The sequence below is a fragment of the Sus scrofa genome, chromosome 4, assembly GCF_054392235.1.
Source record: "Sus scrofa isolate SSC_HxYL_T2T_F1_AM1 chromosome 4, Sscrofa_HxYL_maternal_Yorkshire_Landrace_v2.0, whole genome shotgun sequence".
Taxonomy (NCBI): Eukaryota; Metazoa; Chordata; class Mammalia; order Artiodactyla; family Suidae; genus Sus; species Sus scrofa.
Window position 1 is genome coordinate 112,928,427 of NC_139386.1, and position 25,787 is coordinate 112,954,213.

The following is a 25,787-nucleotide window of genomic DNA, read 5'->3' on the forward strand; positions in this document are numbered from 1 at the left end:
CCTGCTGCAAAACAGCACTGCCCACCCCTTACCCTGCTTTAGCTTTAGTTAATTTTCTGTTGTTGTCTTTTTAGGGCTGCACCACAGCATACGGAAGTTCCCAGGCTAGTGGTTGTATCGGAGCTGCAGCTGCTGGCTTATGCCACAGGAACGCCAGATCCAAGCTGCATCTGGGACCGACACCACAGCTCACGGCAAACACTGGATCCTGAACCCACTGAGTGAGGCCAAGGATCGAACCCACATCCTCATGGATACTAGTCAGGTTTGTTATCACTGAACCACAATGGGAACTCCATAGCTTTAGTTAGTTCTTCAGAGCACTCATCACAACATGAAATAAGATGATAAATGCTCACTGTCCCCCAGGAGGATGGCAGAGACCTCATGTGAGTCATTCACCTGGAACGGTGCCTGGCACATGGTACGTGCTCAGTAGGGGGATGAAAGAATGGAGCTCAGGAGGCTGAGGACAGAGGCATGGGACGATGGGAAGAAGCCAGAGAGGGAGACACATATAAAGCAGCAGGAAGGGTGCAGAGGGGTGGTACTTACTTGATCTCAGCAATCTCCTTTGGGGCAGTGAAGATATTTGTTCCCTGAAGAAGGATGGGGAGCAGCTGCCGGAGGCGCAGGGGTGGGCAGTATGTCCCCAGTGCCATACTTAACTCCAGGTCATAGTTCCTAGAGCTGCAGGAGCAGAAGAAAAGTTCTCACAAATACTGAGACCTCTCACCTTCACTGACTCTGAAAAGTCCCCTCCCTGAAGGAGGCACAAAGCCCTGCCTCAAATCTGTCGCTAAAGGGGGTCAGTGGCCTTTACCCTACGAGGCAGGGCTTATTGTCTCCTGAGGCCACTCATGCCAAGGTCAGACCATTCTCATTTTTGGAAAGCATGATACTTGGAAGCATGATACTTGGAATATATGTGGTAGTTCCCATCGTGGTGCAGCGGAAATGAATCCAACTAGGAACCATGAGGCTGCGGGTTTGATCCCTGGTCTCACTCAGTGGGTTAAGGATCCAGCCTTGCCATGAGCTGTGGCGTAGGTTGCAGATGAGGCTCGAATCCCGCGTGGCTGTGGCTCTGGCGTAGGCTGGCAGCTGTAGCCCTGATTAGAGACCCCCAGCCTGGAAACCTCCACATGCCGTGGGTTCAGCCCTAAAAAGCAAAAAAAACAAAAAAACAAAACAAAACAAAAAAACCCCCCAAAAACCTCATATATATATGATGCATATATATGTATAAGTATGTTCATTAGAGAAAAAAGTCAAAGTAGGTAATAAATATTTTGATATTACAATATATAACATTCTTATCATCCAGGGATTAACCAATGTTAACTTTTTGGTATGTAGCCTTCTAGACTATTTTTCTTTGTTAATTTCTACTATACACACATATTTTCAACAAAAAGAACACAATGGCAGGGAACTATATCCATCCAATCTCTTGGGATAGAACGTGAGGAAAGATAGTATGAGAAAAAGAATGTATACACATGTCTGACTGGGTCACTTTGCTGTACAGCAGAAACTGGCACATCACTGTAAGTCAGCTATACTTTAGTAAAAACATGAAAAAAAAAAAAGAGCACAATGGTCTTACAGTTTGCTCAACATTCGGAGAACATCTGGACGTCAAAAAGAGACGTCCACACAAAATATGACTCCATGCATACGAAATGTCCAGAAGAGGGACATCTACAGAAAGTAGAAGAGTGGTTGCTTAGGGCTGGGAGGGGATGGGATGCAGAAGGGGTGCTAACGAAACGGAACAGGTTCCCTTTTTGGGGTGATGAAATGTTCTAAGACGGATTGTGGTGATGGTTGCACATATCTGTGAATATGCTAAAAATCACGGATTGTACACTTTAAATGGGTGAATTGCATGGTATGTGAATTGTCTCAATAAAGCTGTTGGGGGGATGTGCATTCGGGTTGCATGATGATCCATCATACAGGTGAAAATATTTGAAATTTTTTTCACACTGTCCTCATATCTGCAACGTTCTTCCTGGACAGAAAAAGCCCTCTGGGGTCTGGAGGGGTTCAGAACTCACAGTTAGGAAAGGAGACTGGCTGCCAGCTCTGTGTTCTTCCCAAGGGCCCGCACTGTGCTGTTGCGCCCCTCTCACCCCTGAGCCTGGCCTGGGTTGGAAGGAGGAGTTACCGGTCCGGTCGCTCTCCTTCCTCTACCCGGTTGGTCACCACAGGGTTTCCAGTGATCTGGGTCCGCTTGAAGGGAGTCGTGGGCTTCAGCTGTGCTGCCAGGGGGCTGTGGGCGACGCCAGCCAAGAAGCGGGCAATGTAGAAAGTGCCAGCTCCTTCTGAACCTGGCTCCCCAGGTCCCAGCAGCTCCCAGAGCACCGTGGCTGGGAAGTAGCCCACGAAGCTGGTCTTACAGTGGACGTGGAGCTCATAGGATTCACCTGGGGGAGGACGGCTGCGTGAGTCAGCGTGGCGGAGGGAGCCTCCCACCAGCATCCCGAGCCTGGGCACGGCCCCCAGGCAGCTCCGGGCCAAGGCAGGAGCCCACTGGCCAGCAAGGGCATGTTTCTTCCTAGGGTAGGCCCTCCGCCAGGGGCTCTTTCCTTTGGAAACCCACTCACCAGGGCCCAGGGGGCAGGGCAGCTCCTGGTCTCCATTGTAGAAGGCAAACTGGGGAGTCCGGCAGAGTGGGAAGAGGTGGGTGAGGGTGACAGGCTGGGTTCCTCCATTCCGAAGCCTCAAGGTCAGCACCTCCTTGCGGTTCAAATCCAGGCGGATAAGGAGCTGCCCATCCCGGGCTTCATGGGGCCCCTGGACTTCCACGTCCACCCCGTGTTTCCCATGAAGATACTCAGCCCTGGAGAGAGCGGGAGTCAGGGGCAGGGCGTGGGGGTTGCCCTGGGAAAGTTGCAGGCTGGGGAGGCTGGCCAAGTGCCAGCTGTGCTCAGGCATCCTCCCCCTCCCCCAAGCCAGTGAGCTCCTTCCCGGCCCTCCCCCTACTCCTTGCAGGAGGGGGCCTCACCCCAAGGCAGGGCAACCCCCCACCCCGCTCCCCAGCCAGCTCCCCCCAGGCCCCTCTCTGCACGCCCCTTCACACACATGCACACCTGTCATAAAAGATCGTGGCCAGCTCCTTGAAGGAGGGGGCCTCACCCCAAGCGGAGGCAACCCCCCAGCCCGCTCCCCAGCCCGCTCCCCCCAGGCCCCTCTCTGCACGCCCCCTCACACACACGCACACCTGTCATAAAAGATCTTGGCCAGCAGTGACCTGTGGTGTTTGCTGATCTCCGAGCCCAGCTTCATTCTCCTCTTTTCTGGGAACCACACGTCGGCCCAGTGGTCGAGTTTGAAGAACCTGACCCGAGTCCTGGTGACGTAGGCCAGATTGGCGATCTTCATTCCATACAGCATGGAGGAGAAGCCGGGGGTGGGGTTCCCAAAGCTGCCGGGAGCAGAGGAGACTGGGGAGTGAGGGACGGCGGCTGGCAGGCTGGGGACGGCGTCTGAGGGCCACTCGGTGTGCGGCAGGACGGGCCCGGGGCAGAGGCTCAGGATGGGGACCGAAAGAATTTTCAATGTTTCCGGGGAAGCCGACAGGACTTCCCCGCCAAAATATGGTTGGTTTTGAACAGCAGGTGGTGGACGGTGCACCTCTGAGAAGAAAAGCCCAGTCATGGGCTGTTGGCTTGGAAGACTGAGGGAAGAGAAAGACTTGAAGACTGGGGGTGGGGGCGGGGGCTACTGGGGACAGAAAAGATACCAGCAACGCAGCGGAAGGAGCTAAAGCTGAGGGGAATAAGCTGATTTGGGGGCCGGGGGGGGGGGGGGGCCTCTGGCGTCCAGCCCGCCGGTGAGGAGGGAGAGAGGGGCTGACAGAGAACAGATGTCCAGGGTGTGTGGGCAAAGTGGCTGATCAGACAGCAGTTTGCCCCCGAAGTCATAGGGTGCAGGTGGAACCCCAGCAGGAAGGGAAAGGATCCTTCTCCAGAGATCAAATAGCTTGGCTTTGGGCCTAGAGAAGGTGAAGACAGGGAAAACTGGTCAGAAGGACAATAACCCCCAAGCTCAGCGCCTGGAATTCAGTTTAGTCAACTCGACACAAACACTTACAGAGACCTGTTATGTGCCAGACACTGCGCTAGATGCTGGAGTTCAAAGAGGCAGGAGACCCAGACCTGCCTCGAGGGGCACCGGCAGACACATCAAATCCAGCCTGCTGCGGGGAGCTCAGTGGCTCAGGGGTCCCCCAGTCCAGCCCAGCCCCAGAGGCTTCTCCAGGAAACAGCGCCAGAGCTGAGTCCCGAAGGATAAGGGGGCGTCATCCAGGCACAGGAGAGGCGCCGAGTGTGAGCTGAGGTACAGGGGGTCTGCCAAGCACAAGTGCAGAGGGCTGGGGAGGGGAGAGCCCACTCTGCCAGTGGCTGGGTCACCTCAGGTTATTCCACCTCGCAGAGCCTCACTTTGCTCCTCGAGAAAAGGCAGGGGTGGGGGGTAACGGCACTCAGCTCCCCGGGTTGTGGTGAGAGACAGACACTGTAGTGTCCACTCAGCCCAGTGCTTGGCACATAAGATCTCAGTAAGGTGCAGTATGATTAGTACCACACAACAGTCTGGTTGCACTAGAGTGAAGAGTGCAAAGAAGGGGGTGTGGCAGGAGGCAGCAGAGGTGGGCAGGGACCAGGTCTTGCATAGTTTTGCATGCCAAGCCATGAAGCCTCCCCTTGACCCTGAAGGCCAGCAGCTCTTCTTTAAGGGGACCCAGGAGCCAGAGGACATCCCCACGTGTGACACACTTCATAGACACATTCAAGATCTGGACAGACCACTCCCCTTCCATGCTTTGTAGGGACTGAAAGAAAAATCCTAGTTCCTAAGAACCATGGTCACCGCTATTTAAGTATTACGGCTCAACCATGGTCACTCACTAGCGTATCAGATCATTTATGCTAATGGACATTTTCCTGGGGGCTCCTGCCTATAACTCTGCCTCTCTCCCTCACCCCAAGCAAATGAGTGATACTACTAAGAAAACTTTGAATCAGCTCCGATTTGTCTTAAAAAGATAATAAATCACATGAAAAAACAATGAAAATATTCAGGAAATGTTAGCTACTATTATTAGTATCCTATTAGTAGCAATAGTAGTACTAATAGTAGCAGTAGGAGTAGGAGTAGCAACAACTTACTTTCAGCCCGTACCAGGGGCTACACTGTGGTTACAGAACCACCCCGGTTGGTGGGTTTTAAGCAGGGGAGTAGCAAGATCATATTTGCATTTCAGATCACTCAGGCATCAGCACTGGAGGATGGATTTGCTGGAGGCAAGACTGTAGGCAGGGAGACCAGTTAGAAGGCGGCCATTGCAATAGTCCAATTAAAAGATGGTAAGGGCCAGACAGAAGCAGCGGTGAGAACAGAAGAGAGGCCAGATCGGATATTTAGAATACAAAATTAGCAGAATATGATTTAGGACTGGAGGGGGTATGCAGGCTGGGAAGAGGGAAGAGTGGAAGACAATACACAAACCTATGGTTTGGCTTCAGGGACTATTCCTGAGAGAGACAGGAGGAGGAGGAGGAGGTTGGAGGGACTGACCACATGCGGATGTGGACAGGCTCAGTCTGAGGTTCCCGTGGTCCGGAGGCAGCCAGCTCCATGAATCAGAAGCTGAGAATTCAGGCCAAAGTCAAAGCAGAGCCTAGTATCAGGGAGACGTCAGGTAGCAGTTACAACCATGGAAGCACTGGGGATCTCCCCAGCGAGGGTGAGGCTTCTGAGAGCAGCTGAGGCCAGCACAACCCAGCTAGGAAAAGAAAACAGAGCAGGAGCCCCCGAGAGAGGGAGGAGAACCAGGAGGAAATCTCTAAACCAGGTATCAGGCTCACCTGCTGCTGAGGGTCCAGGAAAAGGGACTGAAATCAGGGGGTCATCGGTAACTTTCACCAGGGCCCCCTGGCCAGGGAGTCACTAAGTTCCAGGGATCAGGCGCACGCACACTCAAATGCCGACAGACGCTAGGCTCCACAGCTATCTCATACCTGCAGCCCTCTCAGTTCCATTTTTGAGTCATCAGTATAAGAAGGACTCCACTCGTCTTTCTTATACTAATATGCTATAATCTACTCTAAGAAAACGAAAGTGCAGGTGCCCTGAAATGCCCTGGAGCTCTCAGCTGAGTGCTCGGGAGGAAACAGCACTGAGAGGACTGGGCAAACCCAGGAGCACAAGTCCTGTCTAAGTGGGGGTAACTGCTACTCCAGAAAGACGTGGCCAGCAGGGAGTGCAGGCCTGAGACAGCCAGATCTGGCTTTTAAGAGAAGCCCACGTCACAATTTTAAGGTGAAATCTTCTCTCTTTGGGGGCTTTCTGCATGGACACATGGGCAAGAGGAACCAAATTTTTCAAGTTTTACAACTTTTACTGTAGGTGCTACCACCTAAGTAGCTCTTGAATTATTCCTCCTGTCTATTACCACCACTCAAATTCACCAATTCCTGGTAGGTGACAGGCATTACAAAAAAAAAAAAAAAAAAAAAAAAAGTTTTTTAAATCACAAACTTGGTACATACGTGTTGAAAAAAGCACCAATTCTTGTATCATACATCTAGTCACTTAGATTTCCAGGGGGAAAAACATGAAAAATTCAATAGAGGAGTTCCCGTCGTGGCGCAGTGGTTAACGAATCCGACTAGGAACCATGAGGTTGCGGGTTCGGTCCCTGCCCTTGCTCAGTGGGTTAACGATCCGGCATTGCTGTGAGCTGTGGTGTAGGTTGCAGACGCGGCTCGGATTCCACGTTGCTGCGGCTCTGGCGTAGGCCGGAGGCTGCAGCTCCGATCTGACCCCTAGCCTGGGAACCTCCATATGCCAAGGGAGCGGCCCAAGAAATAGCAAAAAACGACAAAAAAAAAAAAAAAAGAAAGAAAAATTCAATAGAAAAATCGAATATTCAACCTGAAGAACAAATAATGACCAAAGAAGTATGAAAAGATGCGCCAGGAATTTCCTGGTGGTCTAGCAGTTAGGAATCTGGCATTGTCACTGCCACGGTGCAGGTTTGATCCCTGGCCTGGGAGCTTCTGCATGCTGTAGGCAAGGCCAAGAAAAAAAAAAAAAAGCTCCAGAAGTAGAGAAATGCAAATGAAAGTAAAAATAAGATGTTACTTTATTTCCATTCGACTGACAAAAAAGGAAAATAGTCACATGCATTGTTTATTAGGCATTGTTATGTGGAAAAAGTAAACTTTCACACATTGCTGGCAGAGAGCTGAAAGAGTACAACCTTTTGAAAAACAATCTGGCAATATCTCCTAACATATGAAATACAGGTAGACTTTTTTTTTAGGGCTGTACCCATGGAAGCTCCCAGGCTAGGGGTTGAATCAGAGCTGCAGGTGCCAGCCTACGCCACAGCCACAGCAACGCCAGATTCAAGCCTCGTCTGTGATCTACACCACAGTTCATGGTAACACTGGATCCTTAACCGACTGAGCGAGGCCAGGGATTCAAACCTGCATCCTCATGGATGCTAGTAAATTTTGTTACTGCTGAGCCACGATGGGAACTCCCATGAAATACAGGTATCTTTTAATTCATAGGAATGTATCCCATGGAAAAGAAAAGTACCAACATACAAGAACATAAGTGCAAGATGCTTACTATAGAGTCATTCACAGTGGCCAAGAACTGGAAATGAAACAAATGAAACAAATGTCCATCAACAGGGAGATGGCTGAGTAAGTTGTAAAAGCTACACCATGGAATATGATACAGCCACTAAAAGCACGAGCCGCACCTGCTCAAAAAGGCTAAAATTTAAAAGGCTGACAACACCAAATGTGGACAAGGATACAGAAACAGCAGAATGCTTGTACTTCGTTGGTTAGAATATAAAACGGTACAATCACTTTGGAAAAAGGTCTGTTAATTTCTTGTAGAACTAAACATATAAAGTTCTATTTCCTTTTTCTTTTTCTTTTCAGGGCTGTACCTGTTGGCACATGGAAGTTCCAGGCTAGGGGTTGAATTGGAGCTGCAGCTGCTAGCCTATGTCACAGCCATAGCAATGCTAGATCAGAGCCACGTCTGAGACCTTCACCGAAGCTCACGCCACCACCAGGTTCTTAACCCCAGTGAGCGAGGCCTCATGGATACCAGTCAGGTTCTTGACCCACTGAGCCACAATGGGAAGCTCAGTGTTCTGACTTTTAATGGAAAGAATTTATTATTACGCATGGAATAAAAATTCATTAAAAATAATGCAATAATGTTAGAAAAACTGTTATGTGTGTGTGTGTGTATATATATACACACACATATATATGACTGGGACACTGCTGTACACCAGAAATTGACAGAACATTGGTATTTACTCAATAACTATTTCCTGGGAGAATGGGTGAAAGGAATATCAAATAACACTGATTATTATTTTATAGATAAAACAGGTAACAACGCAAACATCGAATCTCCGGCTGGCACATGGCACTGCTGTGCAATGGCCTGGGATGTTTAAGTGTCAGGTTATATATATTGTCCAAACTTAGACAGCCTAACCCCAGGGAAGGTCACAATTTGGATGACTTTGCTGCCACCACCAAAGAAAAAACAAACAAAAAAAAGGTTGAGCAACTTGCCCAAGGTTTAAAAGAAAAGAAACATTATCTACACTACAACCCAGCAATTCCACTTCTAGGTAGCCCCAGAAGAAATGAAAATATATGTCCAATATGTCCACAAAATGACTTGTAAAAGAATGTGCATAGCAGTTTTATTCAAAATAGCTCAAAACTGGAGTTTCCATTGTGGCTCAGCAGTTAACAAATCTGACTAGCATCCATGAGGATGCAGGTTTGATCCCTGGCCTCACTCAGTGGGTTACGGATCCGGTGTTGCCGTGAGCTGTGGTGTAGGTCGCAGACAGGGCTCAGATCCTATGTTGCTGTGGCTGTGGCATAGGCCAGCAGCTGTAGCTCCGATTTGACCCCTAGCCTGGGAACCTCCAAATGCCACAGGTGCGGCCCTAAAAAGCAATAATAATACAAAATAAAAAAATTTTTAAATAAGTAAATGATTGTAAGCCAGTTTTGAACTCCTATAGTTAATAACCATGCTGAAGTGGTTTTTTTTTTTTGTTTTTTTTTTTTTCCCTAGGGCCACAGCCACGGCATATGGAAGTTCCTAGGCCAGGGACTGAATCCGAGCTGCAGCTGTGGCAGTGCCAATCTTTTAACTCACTTCCCCAGACTGGGGAATGAACCCACAACTCTGCACTGAGCCAGGCCGATGCAGTCAAAATCTTAACCCACGTCACCACAGAGGGAACTCCATGCTGAATTGTTTAGGGGTGAATTGTATTGATGTTTGTAACACACTTTGAAATGCATCAAAAAATTAAGATGGCTAGACGGATGGATCTATGGGCAAGCATGTGTCAAATACTAATTAAGAAATCCAGGTGAGGGTGAAACCAAGTGGGATCCTGTGGGGCCCTCCCGGCACACAAGTCTTTCTGTGTCCCCTGTTTCACTGGTAGAAAAAAGGTTTCCTTCGGGCTCCTCGACCTTCCCCGAGTTCCAAAGGGCAGGTTCAAACAATTGCTAATCAGAGAAGGGAGGGGATGCAGACACAAGGGAGCAGGAGTCAAGAAACAATAGCGCAGCCTTGGGCCAGGGTCCTGGTTCCTCCTCAAGTAATATATATAACAAAAGCTTTTCTTTTTTTCTTTTTGGTCTTTTTAAGACCACACCCCAGGCATACGGAAGTCCCCAGGCTGGGGGTCTAATTGGAGCTGTAAACGCTAGGGACAGCAACAGCCAGAGCCACGCAGGATCTGAGCCTCCTCTGCAACCTACACCACAGCTCACCTCAAAGCTGGATCCTTAACCCACTGAGCAAGGCCAGGGATCCAACCAGTGTCCTCATGGACACTAGTCAGGTTGTTACTGCTGAACCATGATGGGAACTCCACAAAAACTTTTGAGTTCTTTGGCAGGAATTAAGGCCCTCACCCAGGGTGGCAGAAGGTAACTTCGGGCTGAGCACAAAATTCCTGGAGCACATCCAACCAATCAGAGGAAATTCACTGACCCTGCAGCCCTCCCTGCAAATTTTGCCTATAAAAACCATTAGGGTGGGGGTCAGGGTTTTTTTAGAGCACAAGCCACCCGTGCTCTTTGCTTGGCCCTGTAATAAACTTCTCTCTGTTCCAAAATCCAGCAATTAGGTTTGGTTTCACCATGTGTCAGGCATGAGAACTTGCGTTTGGTGACAAAGGCATATGGTTGTTTACTGAAAAATTATCTCAACTTTTTTTTTTTTGTCTTTTTGCTATTTCTTGGGCCGCTCCCGCGGCATATGGAGGTTCCCAGGCTGGGGGTTGAATCGGAGCTGTAGCTGCCGTCCTACGCCAGAGCCACAGCAACGCAGGATCCGAGCCGCGTCTGCAACCTACACCACAGCTCACGGCAAAGCCGGATCGTTAACCCACTGAGCAAGGGCAGGGACCGAACCCACAACCTCATGGTTCCTAGTCGGATTCGTTAACCACTGCGCCACAACGGGAACTCCTCAACTTTTTTTTAATGTTTGAAATTTGTCATAACAAAATGTTGGAAACCCCCCCCAACAATGCATTAGAAGCATATGCCGGGCAATCAGGTGTCCATGATGTATTGATGAGTGAGAAAATCAGGATATGGAAAATATGTATAACATGATCCTCTTAAGATAAAACAGTAACTAAAAACAAACAAAAAACCAAAACCCTGCTTGATAGCATGAGGTCACTGAGTAGGGGGTAAAAGGTGGAAATGGGGGTGCAATGCTGATATGGGGGGTCGACGATAAAAAGGATAAACCATCATGATGATCCCTTGTGGGTAAACTTGCATAGGTGTGAGGTATCTAGCGTCGGCCCGATGAATCTGTGGGTGCTGTATCCAAGAATTCAACCAACCACAGACTGGTTGAAAATATTCAGAAAAAAAATTTCCAGAAAATATTCAGAAAAAAAAATTTCCAGAAAGTTGGAAAAAGCAAAACTTGAATTTGCTATGCACTAGCAACTATTTACATGGCAGTTATATCTTATGTACAATTATTTACATAATGTTTACATTGTATTAGGTATTATAAGCAATCTAGGGATGATTTAAAGTAACCCGGAGGATATGTGTAGGTTACATGCAAATACCATGCTATTTTATGTAAGATACTAGAGCATCATCAGATTTTGGAACCTGAGGGAGTTGGAGGGACAAGTGAGAGGTTCCGGAACCAACCCCCTTTGAATATCAAAGGATGTCAATATGCACATGCAAAGAATAATAAAAGGGTGGTCACCAAAAGTATTAAAAAACATTTAAATAGGATAAATACCTAACATAAAACAATTAGGGCTTCCACTCTCATTCCCAACTACCTGCTTAACTGTCTGACATATATTTTTCCAGGCCCTTTTCTGTCTTTAAAAAATACGGGGAGTTCCCATCATGGCGCAGCAGAAATGAATCCAACTGGGAACCATGAGGTTAGGAGTTCCTGGCATGGATCAGTGGTTAACGAATCCAACTAGGAACCATGAGGTTGCAGGTTCGATCCCTAGCCTCGCTCAGTGAGTTAAGGATCCGGCGTTGTCATGAGCTGTGGTGTGGGTCGAAGACGCGGCTTGGAGCCTGTGTTGCTGTGGCTGTGGCGGAGGCCAGAGGCTACAGCTCCAATTAGTCCTCTAGCCTGGGAACCTCCATATGCCAAGGGTGCGGCCCTCGAAAAAAGGCAAAAAAGACAAAAAAAAAACCAACACACACATACATATTTTTGGGGAGTTTCTGTTGTGGCTCAGCAGTAACTCGACTAGCAACCATGACGATGCGGGATGAATCAGTGGGTTAAGGATCCAGTGTTGCCGTGAGCTGCAGTGCAGGTTGCAGACATGGCTCGGACCTGGTGTTGCTGTGGCTGTGGCTGTGGCAGCTGCAGCTCTAATTTGACCCCTAGTCTGGGAACTTCCATATGCCTAACGTGCAGCCCTAAATAAATAAATAAATAAAAATTTTAATATATGAAAAATACATTTTTTGGAGTTCTCCTGTGACTCATCAGGTTAGTTATCCGGTGTCGTCACTGCAGTGGCTTGGGCCTGGGAAAGTCCCTATGATATGGGTGTGACCAAAAAAGAATATATAGAAACATATAGACATATTTTTTGGTATTTTACACAAACTTCTTTTACCACCATGAACAAACATCCTTCCAAAACAATATTTTACCAGGGCTCCTAGCTCTTTTCAATAGCTGCAAAGGATAGTGTATTTAACTATTTGTTCAGTGATGGTTAAGCTGCCTATAATTTTTGGGTATTTCAAATGTTACAATAACCTTTTGGGTCAAAGAGAACAAATCTTTAAGTTCTGCCAAACTGTCTGCTAAAGAAGTTGTGCAAACCTATATTCTCACTAATTAGAATTTGAGAAAACCCTTCTCCCAGATCCTAACATCAGAAGTCTTCGATCTTTTAAATTTTTGACAATCTGATAAGCAAAAAAAAAAAAAAAAAAGGTATCTTGTTTAAAATTCATTTCTATTTCTTCTGTGAACTGCTTGATGAAGTTATCATTTTTCCAAGCCCTAAGAACTATTCCTCCTTCCTTCTGACTCCATATCCCTCTCCTGGTCCCATCGCCTAAGAGTCCACAAGAGTTAGCAACAAACACACATCAAATCGTGTCTCCCAATTTATGACTCCACAGTCTACAGGAGTAAGCCCAACCCTTTAATATAGCCCACGTGGATGCTCCATAATGAACAATGATAGTGCAAACACAGTAACATCATCAACAAGAGAAAACATTTATTGAGCACTTACTATGTGCTGTTCTAGGTACCCTACATGCTTTATCTCATTTCCTCCTCAAAGCAATCCTTCCTGGTGGCAACTATTACCATCCCATCTTAGAGAACAAGAAATTGAGGAACATGTCCTTGTCCCACATTCATTCTCAATGGCACCTCAGCCATTCCCAGCAACTGGACTACCCACTCCCCTCAAGACTTTTCTGTCACCACTGGACACCCTTGGTCTATGATGCCCTGCCCTTGGCCCCTGCTGTTTACTGGGTGAAAGAGGACTAGTTTTTTAGACTCAGTTCAGAAAAGCCTGTTAGCCAGGAGAATGGTATTTCGGAACACAACATCAGATCTGGAAGCCATCTCACAGGGACCTCTAGTTCCGTGGTTTACAAACTGGGTTGCAACTCTCGTGCGTGGGTCAAGACCAGGGCTTTTATAAAATTAAGGTAAAATAGAATAAAAAATATCAGAGGGCAGGGAGTGGGGCTATGTCCTTGTTTCAAGGACACATACTGTTCTGAGAAAGCTGTGTATACCAGGCCCCGAAGTACACTGTATTTTTTACTGTGAACAGAGGTCCAGAATGATCTTTCCAAAAACCCTGATTCTGTCAGTCTCTCACTTTCAAACTTTTTGTGCTTTCCTATCTCCGTTAAGATTAAAAACAAAACCAAACCCCACAACACCTCCCCGTGGCCCACAAGGTTCTGCCCAATGCAGCCCCTGCCTCCCTCTGGCCTCATGTCACCTGCTTTTGTGAGTTTGCTCCCCGCTCTTGAAGGTGCTGCTCCTTCTGTCTGGACCACCCTCCCCTTGGCCCTATACCTGTTAACTCCATTTACCTGCTCAAACCTCACCTTCTCCCAGAAACCTCTGGTTCCTAGACTATGTCAGGCCTCCAAGTCCTACACTTCCTGAACTTTTTCTCATGAGCACTTACCATGACAGTAACTAAATATTTATTTGTTTAAGTGCCTGCCTCCTCCTCCTTCCTTTCAATTAGGTTCCTTCTGCACAGCTACAGCAACTCAGTTTTGCTTTGCTCCTAGGAGGCATTCAGCCAACAGGTGTTGAATAAAAGAATGAGTCTCTTGGAGTTTCCGCTGTGGCACACTGGGTTAAAAATCTGACTGCAGGGAGTTCCTTTCAGTCAGTTAATGAACCCAATTAGGATCCATGAGGATTCGGGTTTGATCCCTAGCCTTGCTCAGTGGGTTAAGGATCCTCCGTTGCTCTGGCTGTGGTGTAGGCTGGCAGCTGTAGCTTTGACGGCTAACCTGGGAACTTCCAAATGCCGCAGGTGTGGCCCTAAAAATCGGAAAAAAAAAAAAAAAAAAAATCTGACTGCAGTGGCTCACTCGCGTCACTACGGAGGTGCAGGTTCAACCCCCAGCCTGGTGCAGTGGGTTAAAGGATCCCACATTACTGCAGCTGCAGCTCAGATTCAATCCCTGGCCCGGGAATTTCCAAATGCCACAGTGTGGGTTTAAGAAAAAAAAAAAAAAAAAGTCTCCTGCCCAAGGCAAGAATCATTTTCTCTCAGAATCTTTCCAAGACGCAAGTGCTTGCTCCACACGATGGACTCAAACCAGCACTGTTAATGAGAGCCACCACTTCTAAAGCCCGCACACTCTGCTGCACAGGTGAAATGCTTTACATAGATCTCTAATTTCGGACCCACACAACTCTGAAAGGCAGTATTTTACACACCTAACAGGGAAATGTAGATCTTGTTCAAAATCAAGTGCAACTAGTAAGTGGAGGAAGACAGAGCCAGGATTTGAACTCTAGCTATCGAAACACTACATTAGTACCTGCAGTGCTAAATGACACGTTTGACTGCATATGTGCCGCTCCCTACTAGACTACACTCTTCGGAGGCAGGCACCAAGACACAGGCATATAGCAGAGCCTCATTAAATATATTCACTAAAATATGAGAGATGGGAAAAGCCAAGAGCTGGGAGCAGGGCACTTCAGAGCATCATAAAATAATCTAGTTGGAATGGACTTATCCCTCTCAGTGGAGGAAGCTCCCCAGAATTGCTGATACAGGGTGGCTTGCTCTATCTTTGCCAGAGCCTCTTTTTTTGAAGATTAACACTACTTACTAATACAATTCATTTCTGGAAGTATTTGTGAACATCTACCACATATGAGGCTCTATGCTGGGGGCTGAGAGAAGGTGCCAACATGATGAAAAGCCTGTCCCTGCCTTCAGAGACTCTACCATCGGGTGGGGAGACAGCCACACACTAGCTCTTACACAAGGCAAGGTGTCACCTGGCTATAACCAAGGTATGAAGAATGAGTTATGAGAGCCCAGAGGAAGAAATGAATTTCCATTGAGTGGCTGAGGATTGAGGTCACAGCATTAATGAAGAAATAAGGAAGTTCTCTCTGGAGTTCCCTGGTGACTCGCCAGGTTAAGGATCTGGCATCGTCATTGCTATGGTGCAAGTTTGATCCCTTGGGGGAACATGGGGGAAAGATGGCGTGGGTGTGGGCACAGGCATAGGCCAAAGTCTCTCCAATCAGAACAGAAAGCTCCCTTTGGTGCAGGCTGAGGGGGCCACAGTTGAGTGAACCTAGTTCTGCTTTCTGGAGTGACGCTATAACCCTCTTCCCCAAAACAGTCTTTAAAATATTCAGGGCTAACTATCTTGTCCTCTCCAATTTTTCTATTTTCAAGGTAAACACTTCTCTGTTTCTTTGACTGGGTTTCACAAAAGAACAAATCAGAAGCCTTTCCTCCTCCTCCAAGTACTAACACTGCATCTAGCCTCCAAGGCCAAGGCCAAGGCCACCTTTTCCACTGAATTCCCTAATAATTACAGTGGAGTGGTATCTTGCTTGCCTAAAAACAAGTACACATAAAAAAATTACTTTTGAAATCGCTTAAATTCACCCATAATATACAATTTATGTGGTTTTCAGTATGCCTGTTTGCGGTTGTCTGACATAGTCTGTTTTTCCCCAGGATTAGAACATATTGTGTAACTTTTGATTTAGAGCTGACAAAGTCTCTTTGACTAAACTTTAGTCAAGCCCCCTCTGAACCCTCTTATCCATGAGGCCTCAACCATGCCCCTCTCCTCTCCCCCTCAGTGTCTCCACTTAGTAATTTTCCATCCATGACCCCCTCACTCTGCTGGGGGCTATAAATTCCCAGCTGTCTTTGTATTGAGCTGAGCTAGGTCTCTCTCCCCACTGAGATAACCCCTATTTCAAGAGTCTTGAATAGTCTTTCTCAACCATTTCAACAAATATCAGAATAACCATCTCTTCAACAGAGCCAAAAAAGTAGTCGACTAGTGTTCAGAGCCACACTGTACTTTTTTGGGAGGGGACACAGGTGAGTTCATGGATGGGAAGTGTTGATGATGTGACTCCAAGGTAATTGTTCTTTCTTTCCTCCAGCATTTTTATTATCTCTATTATAATCCTCATGCATATACTGTATGCATATCATAGCCTCTTCTGCTCCCTTGGGATTGTGCCTTTTTCATCTTTGTGTTCCCCACAGTGCCCAGCACGGGCGCGGGGAGGCATAAAACAGGGCATCATTTTTGCCTCTTCTTCAGATGTTGCTCAAGCCTGTTAATGTCCCTCTGAAAACGTGCCACTCCTTATGGAAAACAATATTCCTGATATGACCTGGTTAATCTGGAGAATCACTTACCTCCTCCCTCCACCCCAAACCACGCTTCTGTTAACAGAGTCTAACACTTTTTTGGCTCTTTCAGCTGGCCATACTTGCCTTTTGGTCTGCCTCAACACAGGTCTTTTTCAAGAGGTCTGTTATTAAGCCTAAATTTCCACCACCTCATGTTTATTTGTATAAATCTTTACACTTATTCCTGTTAAATTGTTTCTCGGTCTTTGGCCCAAGATTGCAGCCTGTTGATCGAGGTGTTTCTGAGGCACAATTCTGTGGTTTGACAGAGAGGTCTCTTTGATGTTTCACTTGGATGGAAACAGCCAAGGGGAACACAACAGCCTTCTGCCACAGGATGGGAAGGGGCCTCCAGGAGACTGGCCCCGGCCCGGGTCTCCATGGAGAAGCCACAGGTGCTAATGGAGGTTTGGTACGTACGCAGTTTGCGCCCTTCTCCTCCCCGAGCTCCCTGACACTCCTTTTCCTACACTGGGTCTCTTCAGCTCTCTGAGATAGTGAACGCCCGAGGAAGCAGCCCCTCAACAAGGGGGCGGAGGTCCCCGTAAAGCTGGCGCCATCAGCTTACTCCCCGCGCTCCCGCGGAGCCCGGGCCCCCTCTCGAGCTCCCCTCCCCCACGCCGAGCGCTGTCCCCCCTTCCCAGCCCCCGCAGGCGGCGCGTGGGCGCTGCACCCCGCTTCCCCGCAGGGTCCCGTGCCGCCCGGGGAGACGGCTGCAGGGGAGGGTCTTCGCGGGGACTCGGCGCAGGGGCCCGGCCCGGGCAGAGCCGGCGGGCAGCGGGCGGCGCTGGCGGCGCGGGCGGGGCGTGGGCACTGCGCGGGAGGGGGGCTGAGCCGCCCCGGGACCGGCCGGAGCCACTGGGGGAGCTGCGTCCCTCCGCGCCCTGGGGCGGGAAGGGTGGCCCCGCCGAGGGGGTCGTGGCGGCAAGCGGGGCCGGCGATTCGGGGCCGGGCAGTGGGCCGATCCCGTACCTGGTCTTGAAGTCCCGGTTATAAATGGTCCGGAGCCGCTCGCGATCTGTCTCCATGTCCAGTCCCTCAGCGACTAGGAAATCCTCGAAGCGCTGGCCCATCTCCCGGAGCTGCCGGCAGTTGAACTTACTGGGCATCGCGGCGGTGGCTGCGGCCCAGGCAGGAGGGTCCGTGGAAATGAAACTGAAAGTCGCCGCCGCGGCAGGAAGTTGGCGGCCCTAGGATGAGGGTGCAGCAGGGGGGAAACCCCCTAACTCTGACCCCCTCTGATGCTGCAGGCTCTTTTCTCCCCCCGCCAGGCTTCCCTCCTCCTTGCTTTTCCTACCTGAGCCTTCCCTTCGGTCTCTTCGTCCTATCCCCTCCCCCTCTTCCCATTAACTCTTTCCTAAAGAGTCTGACCCCTCCCTCAGGGCCCTCCCCTTACCCCAAGCTCCCTCCCCTGGCTTCCAGCCAGAATCTGAACGTGGCTATCGCTTGGGGCCCTCTGAACAGTACGGGAGGACCTCCTAGCCTCAGCTTGGGCTACTCCCACGCCCACTCCCCACCAGGGCCTCGGGACTTATAGAAAAGCAGGAGAGCAAAGTGCAGGGGCCGGGACCTGAGTCGGTTGCAGCTGGACTGGGGCAGCTCATCCAGCACTTCCCCCAGACTGCCTGGGACAGACCAGTGCGGAAGCGAGGGGCACGCCCCCCTCCCCCATTTCCCTTCTTGGGCTTTCAGACGCTGGGAGGAAGGCATAAGAGCCAAGAAGTTTGGAAGAAAGAATCAAATGTCTCTGATAAAGGTGTGTTTGTGTGGGAGGGACAAGGGGCTCCGTCGGGATGAACAGTCATTACTTTTCTCTGCCACACAGACTTTGTTATGTGGGAAGGTTGGTGATGCCTACCCTTGAGCCACATACTTGGGCACTTAGTTGCACTCCAGTCTGTATTGCTCTTAAACTGTTACTGGTGTTTAACTAAGAGTGCCCTAGTCATCAAAATATTAGCCTCTTGAGAGCAAGAGACTGTTAGGCCATAAATGGTTAATAGCTACAGCATCAGTACCAGGAAGAGAAGTAAAAGACCGCATCCTGCTTCAGAAGACAAACAGTTAAGACAAACTAAAGGGGGTGGGGCTACAACAAGAACTATAAAACAAGCCTCTGTGTCTATTTATCTTCCATAATAACAAAAACACACGTTAGCACGGGGTGAAGATAATAAGAGTTACATAAAAATTTTTTTCAAAGAAAAAATACCAGAGTTCCAAATATATCCAAGGAGGTGGTGTTCTCCAAAGTAATTCCCTGTAGGAGGTCACATACTCAATCTAACCCAGTGTGAAGAATGCCCAGAACCCAGGTCATGCTCCAGCTGGGCTACTCCTGTACCTTTTTCCAGGCCAACAACCAAATAAAGCCAAGAAAAATAGGATTTACACAGTAAACCAGCTATAATGGAAAAAAATAAAAATCATTAGAAGAAGAAAAACAGGCAAGAGGAAATTCAAAGTCAGTGGGAACCAAAGCTACAGGGAGAGGGGAAAACAGAACAGAGGAAAACGTTATGTCTTAGAAATTGATTATGTAAAGTAGAAGTAAAAATTAGGAATGTAGCCAAAGATTTTACATTTTTTTTTTTTGCCCCCAGTTACCTGGTGAGGCCTGAGCAGTAGAGTGAACTCCTTGGAAGTGCATTGCTGCTTACCATTTCAAAAACCTACCAACCACTGTAGACATAAACTGAATGTCTGGCTCCATTCTGATCAGCAAGTTGTAGCTCCCATTATTCCTGGATACTAGATACATAACCTCCCCCTTCTCGGATTATGCTATCTCCGGGAGGTTCTTAAAATATACACAGATAGGAGTTCCTGTCCTGGTGCAGCAGAAACAAATCTGACTAGGAACCATGAGGTTGCGGGTTCGATCCCTGGCCTTGTTCAGTGAACAAGTAAAGATCTGGTGTTGCAGTGAACTGTGGTGTAGGCCAGCAGCTGTATCTCTGTTTGACCCCTAGCCTGGGAACTTCCACCTAAAAAGCCAAAAACAACAAAAAAAACCACAAAAAATACACAGATAGTAAAAACTTGGGTGAAGATGTGATGGCATGTGGCTTTTGTTACAAGGGAACCTCTCTAAACCAGTGTCATCTGGAAAAAATCTACTCGGAGTTGTAATTGTTGTTTCACTGCAGATGTCTAGAATGGTCTTCCTTCTTACCTTTCACAACAAGCTCAGATCTCACTTTCTTGAAGTCTTCCCCAAATTCATCTGCACTTAGAAGAATCTAACTTTAATAGGTTGATTTTAGTATGGGTCTAAGTAGGACTGAAGGCAGTCTGAAAGTTAACTCCGGCCAGCAACATTACTGAAACAAACCTACAGCCTCACCTCCCCTGATAACTACTTTGGAGAGTGTTAAATGTCCTGTTTTTTTCATAATTTTCATTACTCTGTAGTTACTCAGATTCTACAGTTCAACATTTGAATTTCTAACTTTGCGTATTTGGCCAAGACTGTACTCCCAAAGGCAACTAGAAATAGCCCTTAAACTGAAATACTAAAATTGGTCTACCATAGACCAAAGGAATTGCTGTGGCTGGTACAATTGACCTTCATTATGTGCAGATTCTGTACTTGCAAAATTCACCTACTCCCTAACATTTGTAACCTCCAAATTAACCCTTGTAGCACTTCTAGTCATTTGTGGATGTACAGAGTGGCAGGAAAATTTTGAGCTGCCCAATGTGCATGTTCTCAGCTGAAGTAGAACAAGGCCATGTGCTGTGTTCTTGTTCAGCTTGTATTATAAACAAACACCCTTTCTGTGGTTTTACGGTCACATCTTTTTGTGCTTTTTGTTGGTGATTTCCCTGGTGAAAGTGGCCTCCAAGCCTAGGTAGTGCCGACATGCTGTTTAGTGTTCCTAAGTACAAGAAGGCTGTGATGTTCCTCACAGAGAAAATTCCAATGTTAGATAAGCTTTGCTCAGGCATGAGTTAAGAGTGCTATCAGCCATGAGTTCGATGTTAATAAAAAATGAATATTAAGTAAGCTGATTTAAATAGAAACATGTAAAACAAGATTATGTATTGATCAGATGACAAAAATGTTGTGACCAGAAGCTTGCAGGAACCCAACTCTGTATCCCTCTACATATTTGAGTATGTGCTAATTCAGTGTTTGCTGGCAACTTTACAGAACCACAGTGAATGAAGATCAACTGTATATATATTTTTTTGTATATTCATATATATAACAGAATGCTTTTTGATACAATTGGTTTCTGCCCTCAGAGGACTTAGATCTACCTTTTTTTTTTAAATATATATACTCTATTCAAGGGAGAATTTAATTAGCTCAACTTAGCAGACTATCCAGTTTTGTTCCATATTTACCAATCTTCCTTTCTTTCTTTGATTTCCCAAGTAGCTTAGTAGTTCTATTTAAATTATAAATTGTCATTTGGATTTTATCAGTCTTTTAGGAGTTTAGAGAAAGAATGTGCCAAGGTCTGCCAAATATCTCATGAACCTAGATTGAGTCTAGCATCAAAGTTCTAGATTATAAAACAGAACAGGCACAAGAACTAGGCAACTAACAGAAGCATGACCATCCAGGCACAAAAGAAATGGTATTCAACAGTGTAATTTCAAACTCCAATACAGGAGTGAGGCCTCACACAAAACTCCTTTCCCTCCGGCCAGAAACATTTGCCCTAGGATACCAGAGGTTGATTTCAACATGTGATAAAACAGATACAATTCAAGCAAATATTCTGCTGAAGAAAGCTAGGGAAGTCAGGAGGTATCTGTAGGACTTAGCAAGGAGGGTTGACTTCCACCCAAATATACAAGAAACCAAGGACTTTTGATGGCCAAGAGATTAAGAGTCTTTATAAGTCTATATGGGCTAAGGACATTAATGGAGCAGCTTGATGGGGTTATAAGTCAAAGGCAGAGATCATAATGTTTGGTTCTGTTTGCAGTATAAATACATAGTGTAGTATACCTAAATGTCCCTCGAAAGGGTAGGGATTTGAACTGGCCATGAATGGAGAGTGAAGCACTGAAATTCCTCTAGCTCTCTATTGGGAAACAGAATAAAAGCCTTTCCAACATGTCTGTAGGTAAGTTAGATCCATATGGAAAGAAAGCAGCATTTAGAATTAAGTAGATATGGGGAGTTCCCATTGTGGCTCAGTGGTTAACGAATCTCACTAGGAACCATGAGGTTGCAGGTTCGATCCCTGGCCTTGCTCAGTGGGTTAAGGACCTGGCGTTGCTGTGAGCTGTGGTGTAGGTTGCAGACTCGGCTCGGATCTGGCGTTGCGTGGCTGTGGCACAGGCCGGCGGCTACAGCTCTGATTGGACCCCTAGCCTGGGGAACCTCCATATGCCGTGGGAGTGGCCCAAGAAAATGGCAACAAGACAAAAAGACAAAAAAAAGAATTAAGTAGATATGAAATATTACCCAAGTTCAAGGTACAGGTATTCTTTCATTCCTACCTCCTGCCTAGTAACTCTTAACTACTTGGGCCTTGCTTTTTGAGTGACAGGTAAAGAAGATAGAGAAGATTTTTCTTTTTGAAAGAAATGGAAAAAGCAAGACGAATCCTTTGAACCACCAGTAGCCACTGAGTGTACTTTAGGATCCATAGAAAAATTGCTAAAAAGAAAAAAAAAAACGAGCTGTTCTTTGCAAGTCTTTGGATAGTCATCAAATCTGTAGTACTTGAAGGCAGAAACCACTTTCAGAAAGCTTGAATATTCTTATCAAATAAGATCAGTCTCACATCTTACCTTGATCACAGAGGCTGAAGAGATGGCTCAAAAAGGAGACTCAGACAATTTAAGAACAAAACAGGTATATTTCTATTGGACTACCTGATACAGAGGATAGTGTGGTATGGATGGATAGTATGAATGACAAATAATACAAATATATTTTATTTGAAATAAACAAAAATGCTTACACAGCTCAACAGGTCACTTGGAAACAAACTCTTGCTTGACTGTATTACTGAGCAAAAACAAAGCTGAAGCACAAACACCCTTCTTTTTTGACATGTATTTGGAGGAAGACACTACTTGGTTTTTAAAAAACTGACCTTCCCTTAAGGCCTGGTCATAGAAGTGTAAACAATGTAAATGAATCCACCATTACCAGTTGTCATATCATATCTATGTCACCTGTGTATTCTGAGATCACACCTACACCTGCCAGTAAAGCTGGAAAGGGTTACTATATCACAGTTACACTTGAGTTGGCAGGCAGACTGAGGAAGAGTAATTTGGAACAAGTTTTACATCCTATTTAGAACAATTCACTAGTATTCCCTTAAATAACAGGTTACAATAGAAAGATACTGCCTGAAAGTTATCCGTTTCACTTTGGTTCATTTTTAGTTTTTGTTTGTGATTCACACAGCTGTTTGATTCATTTGCTTATAGTACAATCCTGCCACAAAGTATTAAAGCACAAGATACCTGTAATTCCTTCAATATCTGCATTTCTTCAAGTTTTATACTCTACTATATCCCTAGTATGTCAGCAGTTTTTGAATATTAAAAAAATAATAACAAATGAGTAGAACTCTTCTAAAAAATGCACGTCTATAACTATAATGGTACTAAATGGGAGGGAGACAATAAGGGAAGGGAAAGAAAGCAAACACGTACATATGCAAGGAATGTGGTTCAAGTCTTTGGATTTAAAAACAACTTCCTCAGAGAAGCTGGCTATAATGGAATTTCCAGAAAACGTCCTTTGCCTCCAAAATGGACCCGAAAAACCCCAATCCAAATGTTTGAAAACTAGTTATGAGATGTTAAAAATGATGATCAAAGCAATTGGAGGGAGAAGGATGAATGTGTCTTCCATTCAGTTACAGTTTGCAGCATAGCCTCTTTAGCTATTGGTCGATCAGTAAAAACCACTGAAGTACCAGAAGTGTTTTGAAGGATGGGATAGAAAAGTACTGAACATATTACCTGTCTATATCAGTAACAGGGCTTCATGGCTAGGAAAATTTTCAAAACAGTAAAATGACCCCAGGATAGATCTCTCTCCCCATCATTAAATGTGGCAGAATTTAAAAAGAAATTAGAAAAACAAACAAAGGATTTACAAGTAGATATAGTGAAAAAAGAAAATCACAAGGCGGAAAACACAAAAGAATCAAGACAATGCTATATGTTCAACAGTATTCCGTGAGGCTAGAAAACCTGTTAACTTTGAAAGCCCTAGCAAAATATCACTCTTGTTTATAAATCACTTATTTATCATAAGACCACACGCTGAATCCTTTCTTTCCATGTATTGAAGAATCCTACGTTCATCCTTTAAGCATTTTGCATTTCTTTGCCAATCTTGTAGCTGAGTATCTTGTTCCAGTCGATTTTGGTGCGGGTCACTGGAAGTTGCCGGCGCAAGGCCTTGAATGTGGTGTCTGACATTGTTTGATAGTTTTCACTAATTGCTGTCTGCAACAGATAATTGAAGATACACTGTTTGAACAGAGACCCCATGGTTGTGAATAGGAAAGTAACTCTGTAGCCAAAGAACATGCTTGAGTCCCTTAAGGACATATATGCCATAATATTTCTAGTAAGCTTCTCTCCAATCTGAAGGTCAAGAAACCTATATTATTTCTAAAACTAGGTCTATATAAGTACCCACCTTGGTCCCCCAACCCCTGCTTTCCCAAAGTTTGCTTTCCATTGCTTTGCTTTTACCAAAGCACTGAAAATTTGCTTTGCAGTGAGGTTAGGGGCTGGGCACACCCTGAGCAATGACAATGGCCCCATCAAGCTCCTTCCCCAAGAACTATACTCAGCATCTGAACACAATGCAAGCCAGGGCTCTGAACTGTGTCTGTGGTTATCTGTGCTGTATCTTAATTTATTTTGTGCGTCTGATAGCAAGATATGTCCTAAGGTAATTAATTGCTTCTTCACTTTACCCCCGTTTGGTCTTAGGAAAAGTTTCATAGGAACACTCTACTTTGGGATAGTGGGGGAAATGTATAGTACCTTCCAATGCCAAAACCTTGACTGTAACCAGAATGCAAAGTTACAAAGTCTGCAAACTCTTCACACTGAGTAACACTGAACAACATGTGTATTTACATTAAAAGGACAGAGAATTAACTATGTTAAAAGCAAAACAATAAGGCACTAGATTTAGAAAAATTAGTTTCAAACATCTTACCTGATACTCATTTTCTGCATGCTCTATGATTTTAATAAACTCCTTGGCAGTTTGGGCTTCATTCTAATGGAGAGAGGAGGAGGGGAAAATAAGAATTTTTAAAGTTCCTAAGCAGTGAATAAAATTCAGTGAGCAGTGAATAAAAAGACACTAAAAAGTAAGTCTGGAGTTCCCGTCGTGGCTCACTGGAAATGAATCTGATTAGTATCCATAAGGATGCAGGTTTGATCCCTGGCCTCACTCAGTGAGTTAAGGATCCGGTGTTGCTGTGAGCTACGGTGTAGGCTGCAAACACAGCTTGGATCTGGAGTTACTGTGGCTGTGGCGTAGGCTGCCAGACCCCTAGCCTGGGAACCTCCAAATGCCACAGGTGCAGCCCTAAAAAGACAAAAGACCAAAAAAAAAAAAAAAAAAAAAGTAAATCCATCTTTACTAACATTTGTTAACAATTTAGTTTTTCAATTGTTCCCCAAAACATTACCTTCTTTGATTCTCATAACAACCCTGTGGAGCAGATGTTATTGTTATTATTATTATTGGGCACACCTGAGGCATATGGAAGTTCCAGGGCCAAGGATTGAATCCAAGCTGCAGTTGCGACCTATGCCACAGCTGAGGCAATGCTGGATTCTTAACCCACTGCACAACAGGGGGAACTCCACAGATCTGTTATTATTACCACTTCCATTTAGCAGTTGATAAAACAAAATTCTCTTAAGTGACTTAACCAAAAGTACACAGCTTTTGAATCATAAAGAGGGGATCCAGGGAGTTCCCATCGTGGTGCAGCAGAAACGAATACAATCAGGAACCATGAGATTGTTGGTTTGATCCCTGGCCTCCCTCTGTGGGTTAAAGATCCGGTGCTGCTGTGAGCAGTGACACAGGTTGCAGACGCAGCTCAGATCCTGCGCTGCTGTGGCTGCGGCATAGGTTGGTGGCCACAGCTCTGATTTGACCCCTAGCCTGGGAACCTCCATATGCCGAGTGTGCGGCCCTAAAAAGACAAAAAAAAAAAAAAAAAAAAAAAAGATGGGATCCCAATCCAGGTCTTGAGCAAAAAAACCCATGCTTCATGAATTCCTGTTGTGGCGCAGTGGAAAT

At 46.1% G+C, this 25,787-nt stretch overlaps 2 protein-coding genes across 42 annotated transcripts in view; both read right to left on the minus strand.

Annotated features, from left to right (window-relative positions):
- MOV10 (Mov10 RNA helicase) overlaps positions 1-18,134 on the minus strand; it is a 28,434-nt gene extending 10,300 nt beyond the window's left edge. The window contains exons 1-8 of one of the 37 annotated variants that reach the window (XM_085023544.1): positions 17,814-17,850; positions 17,489-17,598; positions 5,518-5,689; positions 5,178-5,318; positions 3,230-4,003; positions 2,613-2,848; positions 2,174-2,432; positions 556-690 (exon numbers count right to left, since the gene is read on the minus strand). In XM_085023544.1, coding sequence (XP_084879670.1) covers positions 556-690; positions 2,174-2,432; positions 2,613-2,848; positions 3,230-3,666 — 1,067 coding nt within the window. In that variant the 5' untranslated portion in view covers positions 3,667-4,003; positions 5,178-5,318; positions 5,518-5,689; positions 17,489-17,598; positions 17,814-17,850. Of the gene's footprint in view, positions 1-555; positions 691-2,173; positions 2,433-2,612; positions 2,849-3,229; positions 4,004-5,177; positions 5,319-5,517; positions 5,690-17,488; positions 17,851-17,912 lie in introns of those variants that run through there. The other 36 variants (XM_085023539.1, XM_085023552.1, XM_085023542.1 and 33 more) reach the window with 36 other exon arrangements.
- A 4,187-nt stretch (positions 18,135-22,321) lies between these two features.
- CAPZA1 (capping actin protein of muscle Z-line subunit alpha 1) overlaps positions 22,322-25,787 on the minus strand; it is a 53,746-nt gene continuing 50,280 nt past the window's right edge. For 2 of the 5 annotated variants that reach the window (XR_014842701.1, XR_014842704.1), the window contains 2 exons: positions 24,684-25,030; positions 22,322-23,956 (listed from right to left, as the gene is read on the minus strand). Coding sequence is in view for 1 of the 5 variants with exons in the window: in NM_001097454.1 (NP_001090923.1) it covers positions 23,816-23,956; positions 24,684-24,746 (204 nt within the window). In the remaining 4 variants the exon portion in view is untranslated. 5 annotated transcript variants of the gene reach the window in all.